Genomic DNA, 12,406 nt, shown 5'->3' with positions numbered 1-12,406 from the left:
ATTTTAAAGTGTTTTTAGTCAGGCAGGACGAAGCCTTGTGTGGGCACGGTGCGCACCTGGGACCCAAGGTGTGAATTTCGCTGGGGAGATGAGGCTGCCCTCGCCTCCCCCTCGCTTCCCACGGGGCTTTGGTCTGCCTGTTGCCAAACCTCTCCGTGTCCTCCTGGAGCTTGGTTCCGGTATGCTTAGCAAGACCTCTGGTTACATTCCTTGTACGTTCTCTATCACAATCACTATAATATTATGTAGACTATGCAAACTTTTAAAAATCTTCCATCTTTTCCAGGTTGCAAGGCTAAAAAGAATTACCGTTGTAAGCTTCCAAGTTGTGTGAGCTGCTGAAATGTGTAGGCATGTTGTTTATGGAGTACTTATGCATATATTCTCATTTTCCAAATGTTTAAAAGGTCATTCATTATCAAATATGCCCGTATTTTCAATGTCCAGAGCAATGCAGGCATTGCAAGTCTTATTTAGCAGTCTGCTTTTAAGTTGTACTTTACAGTCACTTGGAGTCTTTACAAGGTATTAAAATACAATATTCTTGCACTTTTGTCTTGGTGTGTTATATATCAGGTCTTTAGCATCTACTGAAGACAAGTGTTTTTCCTTTGGCTCCATATTTACCTGACTAACAGGGATCTGACTAAATAATGCTGCAATAGAGTGACATTTTAACTGACAAAAGCTCGCTTATTAAAACTCTGGTTGGAAAAGCACACTTGGTACGCTGCAAATGTAGTTCAGTGTTAGTGATGAACAAAGAGCAACTTTTATAACTGGGCAGTACAAATGATTAGCCAACAAAGCACTTTAAGATGTTTGAAAGTTTATTCATAGTAGAAATTTCAATTTCTTTTGAAGACTACAAAACCTGCCATTAGACAGGAGTACAAGCCATGATACCTTTCCAGAACTGTTCATAGTTATAATCTGGAACAGTTCTAATTACACATTAATAGCATGATTGGAACATTTCCTAGATCAGACTCTGAATAAAACAATCATTTAAAGTATTCAGTACAATTTTTTTTTTTTTTTTTACTAGCATTTCAGTTCTATGACAGCAGTGCCAAGCATCTAACAGATGCTATCGTAATGGTCTAGAGTAAGGTACAATACCACTGATTCCCTGGAACAGTACCTTAGACTCACTTACATGCCATGCTGAGAAAACTAGTATAAAGTATGATTGTATAGAATTGTAGAAAAATATTTTATCTGTGATTTTGTAATTTTTTAAAAATGTTTTAAGTCGACCCCCCCCAACTAGGTTGCAAAATAATTACATCCCTCGTAAGTACACCTTCCCTTTGATTAGGTCAAGAGTATCAAGATAAAGCTAATCATTTACATCATTTTCATCAGTGAAAATTCATCTATTAACCATTGCTGCTTACTAAGGACCAGCATACTTTGAATCCTTTCCTTCCAACAATAGAAAAGCACAGCTTTAGTTGGTACACTACATTTACAAAAGCAAAACACACACAAAAAAAATCCCAGACACGTAAATCTATTTTCTTATGCCCTTGTCTCTTTAGAAAAAAGTTTTAAATATTGTCTTGAAAAATTCCATATAAGTTTCATTCAACATTATAGTGATTATGATTAAAGAACTTTGCCCTTACTGGATGTAGATGGCATGAGTATTGCAACTACACTCTTCCCTCTGTTCTTTCATGCTCTGAAGCACAGTAAGTGGTAATTTCACACTAAAAAAATAAACCATGGCCTCCATACAGAGAATTCACTTCTACCTGCAGTTCTCCGTTTTTATCCTCCATGACTCTGTATCCTAGAGTCACCTGCGATGCTTTGCAGACCAAGAGGCAGTCCAGCAATGAATTTACAGTGTGTCATGTATACTCACATTCTAATAGAAAGGTGCTAGGATTCAAAAAAGCATTATGTGGATTTCTTTATAGCTTCTAACAACTGCAGCTACAAAAACATAAAAATAAATGTGAAAGATGTGAACATGGATCCATAATAGGGGAGGTAAGGTACATAAAAGCATGTAAGTCTAGTCTGTAAAATAAACCACCTGCACAGACTGGCCCTTTACACCTTGGTTTAGAAAGTAACTTAAAAATATAGTGGACCTAGACTTCAACACATCTGAGTTAGCATGTGCTAAACTGCTTTGTTTTATTAGCATTTAAAACATTCATTCTCTGCTGCTATATTCATGACATAGTAGCAACATCTGTAAAGTCTAGACTAAATTAACAGCTTACTTGAGAACGTAGACACATAAAATGTAGGAGTTAACTTTGCTTTGCTATTTGGCTAATGACCAGTGAGCTTGAGGGCCACTAAATATGGCTAAAATAAAATTACTGAAATTACTTTTCTATTATTTTAACATAGACGTTGCCAATAGTGAAGCAGCTTAACACCTCCTCCTCTTGGTCTGTTCTTTGCTAGGTACCATTATATACACACTGAGAACACAGGAGAAATTCCTCCCTGAACTGAAACGCTATTGATACACTAGCAAGTACTGCCATCCCTTTGTTTCAACAGTATCACTTTAAAATCTTGTTTGTTGACCAGATACAACAATCTCCAGGTTAACATATTTAAAAGCCACTCCAGAAGGTATGGTTTCTAGATTTTGATAAGCCTGACTTATAATCGCTCACAGAGCTGAAAAGACATTTTCTGAAAGGTAAGGTTTTACTAAATCCTTCTGGAACTGCAGACACTGTCAAAGAAAAATTAAAATGGCCTTTTTCTGCCTCTACTTAAAGATGTTTCTTGAAGGAAAGGTAGATGCATCTGTACAGCTAAAGGTAACTTCAAGCACCAAGCAAGGGAAAAAGTCCTAATTGCTTGGAAGAGCTGTGTGTTCAGATTTCTGAGATCTATGGTAATTTAAGAATCTTTGTTCGTAACACCAGTTACTTAACAGTTATATGATGGACTAAATATTTAACAGATTTTTAAGGGCAATAAAAGTGGGATCCTTTGCAACTCTAATCAAGGAAGCTTCCCCAAGGACCTTGGAAAAACTTGTGGCAAGAAGGAACATTCACATTCATTTAGAGCAAATCTGTGGTGTCACAAAGATGATTTTCCCTTTCAACAAACCTCTGATGATTTCGGAGAAACTAGCAAATTAATCACTATAAAAGAAATTTTATACCACTAAATCAAGGAAATGCCTTCTTATGCAAAATACAAAATTGCACCTTTTAGTTTTTAAATTGTATTGTTCGCATAGAGCTGTTCACCCAGATCCGTTATTTATTAAAGCTGGAATTCCCAATACCCATTTTCCTATCTGGACTGAGCTGATGTAGCCTATCATTTTGGTGGAGCGGGATACTCATGGACTTCAAACACATTCCAGGACACCTTCTCATGTGGGCAATTTAATCTTTCAAGACTAGCCATCAAGCTGCGCCAACAAGATTACTTGAGACACTGAGAGGCCAAGAGTATTAAAAGTTTAGATTAGGATTTAAAATGAATCTTTCACCCTCATTACAAACTTACTTCCATCTGGGGAAAAGTGAGAACACTCACTCTGAACAGCTTTGTCTTACCTGACTGGGACAATACTGTTTTCACAGTCAAAGTAACTACAATGACCCCTTTCTAACCCTGGACAGATCTGGATGACTTGCCTCTTGTTTTGCTTTGGATGTCAATTAAAATTATCAGAAAATAACTGACAGGACATTAGATCCATCAGTTTTGCAACTGCAATGAATGCAGTTTAAACCTACTTTTTGCAGGCTTCTGCTTATTAGCGGACAATATGTTTTGCTTTATCTTCAACGTTGCCTTTCTTCTATAATGCCAACATTCACTGAACAAATCCTTTGCAGCTTAAAACAAAAGTCACAGAATAGAGATAAAATATTAACAATGGATTATAAGAATAAACAATATAGAAATGTCCTCTATCAGAAAGTATTTAGCAATGATTCCTGAGTCCAGAGATTAGATGGGGGAGAATAAAAGGGAGGGCAGGGGGAACAACAGACAGAGTGAGATATGGAGCAAGTTATCTTCTCTCTGGGTTATATTACCTATTGTATATATAGTATGGTGAGAGATCCACTGTTTAAATTTTGAATACTATAAACAGTATCCTGATTTTCATAACATGACATGCAGCGTCAAAAACATGGAAATGTAGAAAAGACATAGGCAAGGAGAAATATATATTCATAGTATTACATTCAATAGCTGTTTAACAGTCAGGCTTCTTTTAGAGCTGTCCAACAATACTGATTAATCCAGGTGAACTGTTTAATCAGACTTAATTGTCAAAATGATTAATAATATCTAAGTAAAACAAGGCATGTATACATTAAAGAAAACAGCACGGAAATGTACTGCTTGTGAACTGTTTACAAAAACATACAAAATGTTGGATGGCACAAAGTATATAGTGCTAATATAAACAGATTGTTTAAGCTAAGTGCTTAACATAAACCGTCCATCTCTACCTGTAACAAAGAATATTTTAGGGGAGAAAAAAAATATTCCTTATAAAAATAATGCTATGTGGTACAGAGTGCTTTATTCAGTGTATTTTTGACAGAGGTGGCATTTGTAATTCTTCTGGTTTATTCAATTGCGAACATGATCGTTTTCATTGTGTTTCCACTTGTCTCTCCTTCTGAAGCTCCAGTAAGATCAGTAACTTGCCATCAACAGTTTAAAGCGAGAATAGATGAAAGCAGTAGCAGCAGCAGGAGCAGCAGCATTATAGGTACCAGCTGGGACAGAGTGTGCTTGCAGGTATCTGTCAGATATGTGCTACCTGTCGCCATGATTTGTGCTATCATCTTATGCCATGGTACCAAATATCTGGTTGAGGTCACTTCACAGGGCTGTTGAGGTAATTTTTTTTATACCTCTTCTCTGAGCAAGAGTAGAACGGCCGACTGGCTCCAAAACCGGTGACTGATTACGATTCAAAGCAGAGTAAGTTGCTGCCATTGCACCCTGTGGGGCAGAGAGGCGGGGAAAAAAACCTGAGAAGAGTACATTGTGACTGACGCACGCACTAGACATCACGCAGCACTAAGTGCCAGAGATTCTGAATGAGTTTTAACTTCCAGGCTACTTTCATCTACAAAACAGAAACATACCACTGCATTACTCAAATACAAGCAATGTTAGGAATGAGTGGTTTTTAGGGTAATCAACAGTTTTCAGATCAATCTAAAGCAATTTCACCTTGCTTAAAAAGCCAAACCCAGAAGGTATAAAATAGGTTGCTATATTAAGTTCTCTCTCCATGCTTTGTGAGATAGTTGGGGAATGAAATCCCATCGGTAGGCCATCTCTGCTTATCACTTATATAACCATTTCAGTTTTTAACAAAATATTTAAGTCGCCCACATTATTCAGCACATGAAGATTTATTTTAAAAAAAAAAAAGTTAGAAAGTTGTAAGCCGTGGGATCAGAACTTCCCCCTGTTTCCACTTGTGTTTTTGGATGCTAGAAATTTCTAATAGCTGACTCAGAGAGTGTTAATTATATTCTTCGGATCCCTTTTATGTTTCATGACAGAGATTCTTGGATGTAGGACTGACGGCAAGGTGAAATACAAGTAGAATTCAATTATTTTTGATTTCTCTCTGCTTCTTCAAAGTGAAAAAGTTTATCAGAGTCAAACTCAGATTATGTTTCAGACAGAGTGCAGAACAGTACAATACCATATTAATTAATACTGCCTTTTTGACTTTTTTTTTAGCTTATACTGTGATCATGAAATATACTGTTTTCTTTTAGTCACTGACAATTAATCTCCTCTGTAACTGTAAAATTAGCCAAACTATTTTTCAGCTCCCCTCTAGTCACCTGACAACATTTTTCACTATCAGAAGAATGGTTTCTTCTATGCTGGTTTCTTAAGGCAGTTAAGCCTCCCAGTGTAAGTATGCCCAATAAATTTCAAACCTAAGAAAATGAAAGTCTTTTTCAAATGTATGAGATTTATTCTCCATTAGTAGGTTCTTAGGAAATCCTATTATATATTACAAGTTCACTTTATGGCTTAGTGCAACTCCTAGTCATAACGACTTTTGAATAGTATTTAGAGGAAACACATGCTAAGGTAACTTTTTTTTTTTAAAAAAAAATAATTTTGTTTACGCTAATTTTGGCTAAATGTCAATCTGAACAAATATCTACTTACCTTTACTAAATGGGGAGCATCCTGCCTGTTCAGCTGGTATTGAGGCAACTGGTCGCAGTGAACTATCCAGGGGTGACTAAGAACTTGGGCTGCAGTCAATCTTTGATGTGGGTCAACATGAAGCATTTTTGAAACAAGGTCCTGTCAATAATATACAAAGAGTCAACGCAAATAACAGTAAAACTTCAGCTTTAAAACAGATTACAGTTTGAAACCGAAGATTTTAATGGTATAAAAAGTGTGTTTGTAACATCAGCTTGAAACAGCTGAAAACTGCCCAGCAATGCTAATGCTCTCTCTTTTAATTATGTGACTTAATGGCTGTTTGGTAACACAACAGGAAAGTATCCAATTAAGTGAGGCAAAATTCACAAACATAAAAATATGCCACTGGGTTAGAGGAGAGTAGAGGTCCCATTATACCAGTATTTTCTTTTTAACAATGACAAATAGCAGATATGTAGGAAGTGAGTATTGAAAAAGGAACAATTGGGAAAATAGAGGTGATCTTTCCCTTTGCACATTTCCCCAGTGTCCAACAAATGTGCAAGTTGAAGGTTTTATTTTATTACTCCTGCTGGTCATAAATGTACCCTTAGTGATTTTTACCCCATCACCCCATCCCCTTTGAACTCATTTTGCTGCTTATACTTTTGTCTGTGTCGTGTCATCCCCGTGTCCCCATCCTCCCCCCCCCCCCCAACATCTTTCACAGTTGTTTCAAAATAAAGTTGTGAACTACATTATCAGATACTTAATTTTGTTCGGTTTTTAATTTCCACAGAATATATTAATCAAATGATTACTGATTTTCCTAATAAAATCATTCTATGAGAAAAAAGAAATTAGTCTTTCCTTCTTTGTATCATCAGCGAAATGATCTCTTTTGTCTGTCATGTCAGTCAACTCTGCTGACATGAAACACCACCTTCTATTTACTCTCGTTACGTGGAAGTGGCTCTCGACATCTGATAGGATTTTTACCTTCGTTTTGGTACATTCTTTTCAACCACCTTTTCAGCTTCTAGTTTAATCTTTTTCAAATTATGGTAATGAGAATTGCATACAACACTCAAGATTTTGAAAACAAATTTATACAGCAGCATAATATTTTATAGATCACTTCAGATGTCAGTCAGTAAGGGTAAAGCATAAATAACATTTCTATATTAAGCAGTTACCTGTGGAGAAACGTATTTAGTTGACTACAGCTGGATTTAAGATAATTTAAGTTACATTAGCAATATTCATACATTTCCATATAAAACATTCTTTGTTTTGTCATTGAAATTAAGAATTTGAACATAAAGACATTAAAAAGGAATCTAAGACTTTTTCATAGCTGATAGGTTTTGGCTCATTCCAGACTCCCAAGTACAACCGAACAGAATGTCATTGAAGGAAGAAAAAGCTGATGCTACCAGATTAGTGTAAATGTGTTACTCTAACAGGTTGATTTGTCAATCAAATGAATGACATGATTTGTCGGAAAATGGTTGAGTTATGAGTACAGTACATTAGAAAGCACATCACAATTCAATTAGCAAGAAAAAGCAAGAAAAAGCACAACATATGTAAATAATTTTTTTGGGAAAACTGTAGCACTTTACCACAGCTCCACAGAAAGGGCATAAAGGATATTGCACACTTAAGTTTTGAATCTATTTGCTGTAAAAAACATACTTCTAAAAAGAATTAAGTAGTCTAAAATTTTTACTTTGTACAAATGCAGTAAAAATAAAGTATAATACTTCAGTGGTGTTTTGTTGTTTTTTTTAAGTAGATATGACATCCTTAAAGACCAAAGTTCTGAAAGTATTTAAAAGAATGAACTGCTCAAATCCTAATAAATCCTAATGAAAGAGTGTGAGAGAAACTCTTAGGTAACTCTGAAGAACTGAACTAAACAGAAAAATGCGAAAAACTTTATTTTTCTAGCCCGGATCAGTGGAGCATATTGTAATTATCATAATATTTTCATTATCCTGATTTAGACTATCCGTAGGGTTAGGTTAGCATGAATGTCATGCTTCCACATAAAGTTTTATTACAGCATATCTCATCATGGATGACTGCATGTGTGTGAACACTGATAAAATACAATACATTTCTAAGGACACTAGTTAACGACTAGCATAAGGCACACCTGTTTTTCTTCCTACATGTGAGTGACAGTTGAAACATGAAAGGATCATAAATAGGAAACAAATTTCTAGGCACATAAACTATCAGATCAGTGTTTTAAAACAACAATAATAATGGGTGGAACTTCCCCAATCATATATGATATAACATATACATTATAAGCACCATGTTACATTGCAATCCATCCCCCAAAAGACAAAGCAAATATACTTGCCTTAGCTGTATCTGAAACAGTATTCCAATAACCACCGCTGAGAGAGAACTTTCCACTACCTATTCGGGCCAAAATCTCCTCTGGGGTGTCATCAGGACCATTTGCAAAAGGAGTGTAGCTATTTAACCAAACAATTCCAATGTTAATAACTTCCATAACCTGGACCTCAATAGTTGTTATAAATCTGATCATAATATTCAGCAAGTTCAACATAATTATAGGCAACAGATAGTCAAATAGCTGTAAAAAAGAAATTACTCTTAAGCGGTGCAAATGCATGGCACTGACTACAAATCTGTTGTTACGGTATGTATTCCCTCTGTATCTGATCTGAAAACCAGATTTTTCCTATACCAGTCTAAGTACTGGTGGTTCCTGAATTACAGAAAGTATTCATTAAGCCTTCATATTTTAGTGAGCTAACAAAACAAGTTGTTATAAAATTAAATGTAAAGACTTTACGATGCGTCTGAAAAAGAATAAATGCTGTTTTGATACTAGAGGAAGGAAGGTGCAGCAATTTTCCTTGCTTCAATATAAGCATTCTTGCTGCTACCAGAATATCCACAACCAAAAGAGATACATTTAAAAACAAATATGTTTTTCACTTATTTATTTCAAAATGCCAAAAATGTCTCTGATTATATTAACTCTTAACCTGCAATCTGAATAATCCAGCATAAAAAGATAATCTATTTGGCAGGTGCAATAGCAACTATCTTTATCATCTTTTATACAGTTCATTTCTGTTGCATACATAAATGCATTTCTGTTGCATTTATTATATCCTAACCGCATTACTTCAAACTATTCAGTGGCTGAATTTTGCACACAATCATGCTTCAATGCATCGTAATTACATTTGCAACATATATTTCCTTCAACATATATGTCACTTAATTAGTTAATTTTCACATGAAACAATTAATTCTTACTCCTAAATCACCATAAAGCAGAAATTAAATACCTAAAATAGATGAGACGTGAGAAACCAAGAACTTTTCACATCAGTGCCCGCAAACTTGGATTCTACTAAAGGCAAAGCATATTCTTCCCCCACTGAAGCCAAAGCTGAGATTAATCAGTGCCTTGATAGAAACCTCTTCAACAGTGGGCCTACATTTATTATTCTTTTTTGTTTGTATTGGTTTGCTATTCTACAGCAAAGCAAACTAAAATTACCCTTACCCAGTAAGCATGGTATAAAGTAGAACACCAAGGCTCCATATGTCACATGCAGCATCATAACCTTGCCTCTTTAACACCTGAGGGAGACAAGTATTTTTTCTGAGAAAAATGCTTAGAAATGCTTTTGCTTTAAGCCATAAAAATAGCGAGATTTCAAATTTTTAGCGTTTACAAAGTGATTTCACTCATTACACAAGAATGAAACAAGTATCTAACTAGCAAAAAAAAATCCCATCAAAATAAATCAAGCTATATAAGCCATCCTGGTATTTACCTCGGGTGCAACAAAATTTGCTGTGTAACATGGAGTCATCAGAAGACCATTTTCTGCTCGTAGTTGTTTTGCAAAGCCAAAATCACAAATTCGAATTGACTCTGGATTACCAGATTCATCAACATAAAGAATATTGCTAGGTTTCAGGTCTCTATGAACAACCTAAAAAAATAAAACAAAACACTAAATACAATAAGCTAAACATAGGAAAAGCTTTATATTATATTTATCAATTCTGCTACTTAATTTCAAATCTCCCATCAGCAGTTTCCCAATTTCCAGCTTCTAACATAAGCTGCAATATTCTGATGCTCAGTGGTGTCTAGAGTACTACAAGTCTAACTCTAACTACAAAGCCCCTTCCAGACACCCCACTTCCCCCAAAATTGATTTGTACAGACAATTCCAGATGTCTTGTTCTAATGGGTAAATAACATGTATTTTCTATTTTAACATGCGTACCTACAAGGCTGCTTAAATCAGAGCCTTTTTCTAGTAACATCTTTTGGAGTCATGGATGTCCGTAGCTGCTGATGCACCACTGTGCTACATAACCACACACTAGTTACTCTTGGAGTAACCCTCTATATTCCGTTCTCTTCATTGGGATAATGTGAATTAATCTCAGTACAAACATTTAAGGCCTGATTAAGGAGGAATTTTAATAAGTTTCTGCCAAAGAAAACCAAAATATCAAAGAAGTTGTCTCCTAATGGACTGGAATGTCAAGTTAGCCGAGGCTCCGTTCTCTCTAAAGAAAAGGGTATATACCGCTGTAAGACAGTAGACTAGATCTAAATACCCCCCTTTAAATATTTAAATAGACCTGCTATGAAAGCTTTTATCTTCCTGATTGTCCTATGTATTCGATTAATATTAAACACAGCTTTTCATGGTTAAACTTGAACGGAAGACTCATTTCCTCTTGGAAAAGATTGTGGTGAAACATTTCAAGAAGGTAATCATGTTAGAACAAGAAGATACCCTAAAACTCCTGCAAGTAAGTGGCGCACAGAATGAGAAGCTCTACGCACTCTTCCAGAAAGCTAGCAGTGTTTCAGGAAAGTAATATAAGACCAAGAAGTAAAAGACTGCAGAGAGTCTGCAGATTGTAAAGCTATTTAACACAGTAAGTCTATTTAGTAGAGGCTTTTTCAGCATGCAAATACTTTGTAATTCTCAGATTTAACAAAACAAATACTTAAAATTATGGAAATAAGCATCTTGTAAGCTAAAATATACAAAATTATATTAAAGAATTTGAGTTGAAACAGTAGATGTTAAGAGGAATGTCCTGGCTTGAGATGTCAGTGTATGAGAACTGGCTCCTAATAGCCTTCATTTTTTGGTGTTCCAATAGATTAGAATTCTTTTTCTCTAATGAATGAAACATCCTTTACTGCTCCAAGAGGCAGAAGGAAAAAATCCCACAGTTTTATTCTAATTGGTGGGGTTTTTTTTTTGGAAATAGATCCTAGAAGGGGTAGAAAGGAAGAGGTGGGCAACGGAAGCAGCACAGAGCTGGGGACTTGGCAGACTGTTTCTAGAACAAGTCTGCTTGAGTTATACTTTTATTTTTGGAAGAAGAGGAAGCAATTCTCAAGTGGGAGGAAGAGTAACAGTCTAGTTCAAATCCAAATGCTAATTCCTAGGCAATCAAATGTTTATGTCAAAGAATGAATACCTTCCTGTATTAAGCTGTTTTCCCAAAGATGAACTTTAAAAACATGTCAGATTATTTAGAACATATTGATATTTTGCACAGAAAAAACATTTTATTTTAGAGCAACAGAAGAGAGCAAAACAATATGCAGAATGTTTCAGTTCTTTATTTCTAGCATCGTGTTTTTGATTAGCATTCTCAATCATCTACCAGCATGCAGAAATATTCTGCTCCAAGATGACATGATACTTCTTGTTTATCCTTTTTATAATGTCTGTTGTGCCAACCCTTAATTGTTGTATGCTGGCCCTAGTACTTTTGGAATGGTTTGGGTGAGAGTTGGAAGTATTGCTTACCCTGAAGGAGGAGGATTTCATTCTTTGCTTAGCTATTTTTCAGTTCAAAAGTATCCTATGAATGTCCATGAGGAAACTCCTTCTGGGAAGGGTTGTGGAGGCTGTACACATATTCAGAATCCGTCAAACCAGATATTACCTAATATCATGTTCAAATGAACTCCTCTGGTGTCCAAAGGAGCTACAAAAGGAAAATCCACTGAAGGCAGGGAGGACTCTTCCAGACAAAAATTAGACTATTTAAGTACTCACTATTTAAATATATGGCCACCTTTCACACAGAAGTGCACTTAACATAAGACAACCTGAAAATTTTCAAAAGTAAAAGTTCGAAAGAGCATGTGATCTAATGCAAGTTAAAATGCCAGTATTTACAAAAGCCCCTGAAGTCCCTTACT

The 12,406-nt window shown here is 35.6% G+C and overlaps 1 protein-coding gene across 2 annotated transcripts in view; it reads right to left on the bottom strand.

Annotated features, from left to right (window-relative positions):
• Positions 1-812: 812 nt before the first annotated feature.
• The window catches only part of RPS6KA3 (ribosomal protein S6 kinase A3), an 84,102-nt gene continuing 72,508 nt past the window's right edge, over positions 813-12,406 (bottom strand). For both annotated transcript variants that reach the window (XM_075775060.1, XM_075775070.1), the window contains exons 18-22: positions 9,990-10,151; positions 9,716-9,792; positions 8,528-8,645; positions 6,169-6,309; positions 813-4,968 (exon numbers count right to left, since the gene is read on the bottom strand). In XM_075775060.1, coding sequence (XP_075631175.1) covers positions 4,846-4,968; positions 6,169-6,309; positions 8,528-8,645; positions 9,716-9,792; positions 9,990-10,151 — 621 coding nt within the window. In that variant the 3' untranslated portion in view covers positions 813-4,845. The remainder of the gene's footprint in view (positions 4,969-6,168; positions 6,310-8,527; positions 8,646-9,715; positions 9,793-9,989; positions 10,152-12,406) is intronic.

Source organism: Balearica regulorum, chromosome 1 (genome assembly GCF_011004875.1).
Source record: "Balearica regulorum gibbericeps isolate bBalReg1 chromosome 1, bBalReg1.pri, whole genome shotgun sequence".
Taxonomy (NCBI): Eukaryota; Metazoa; Chordata; class Aves; order Gruiformes; family Gruidae; genus Balearica; species Balearica regulorum.
The sequence above is the reverse complement of the archived record's forward strand: the minus strand, read 5'-3'. Positions and strand labels throughout refer to the sequence as shown.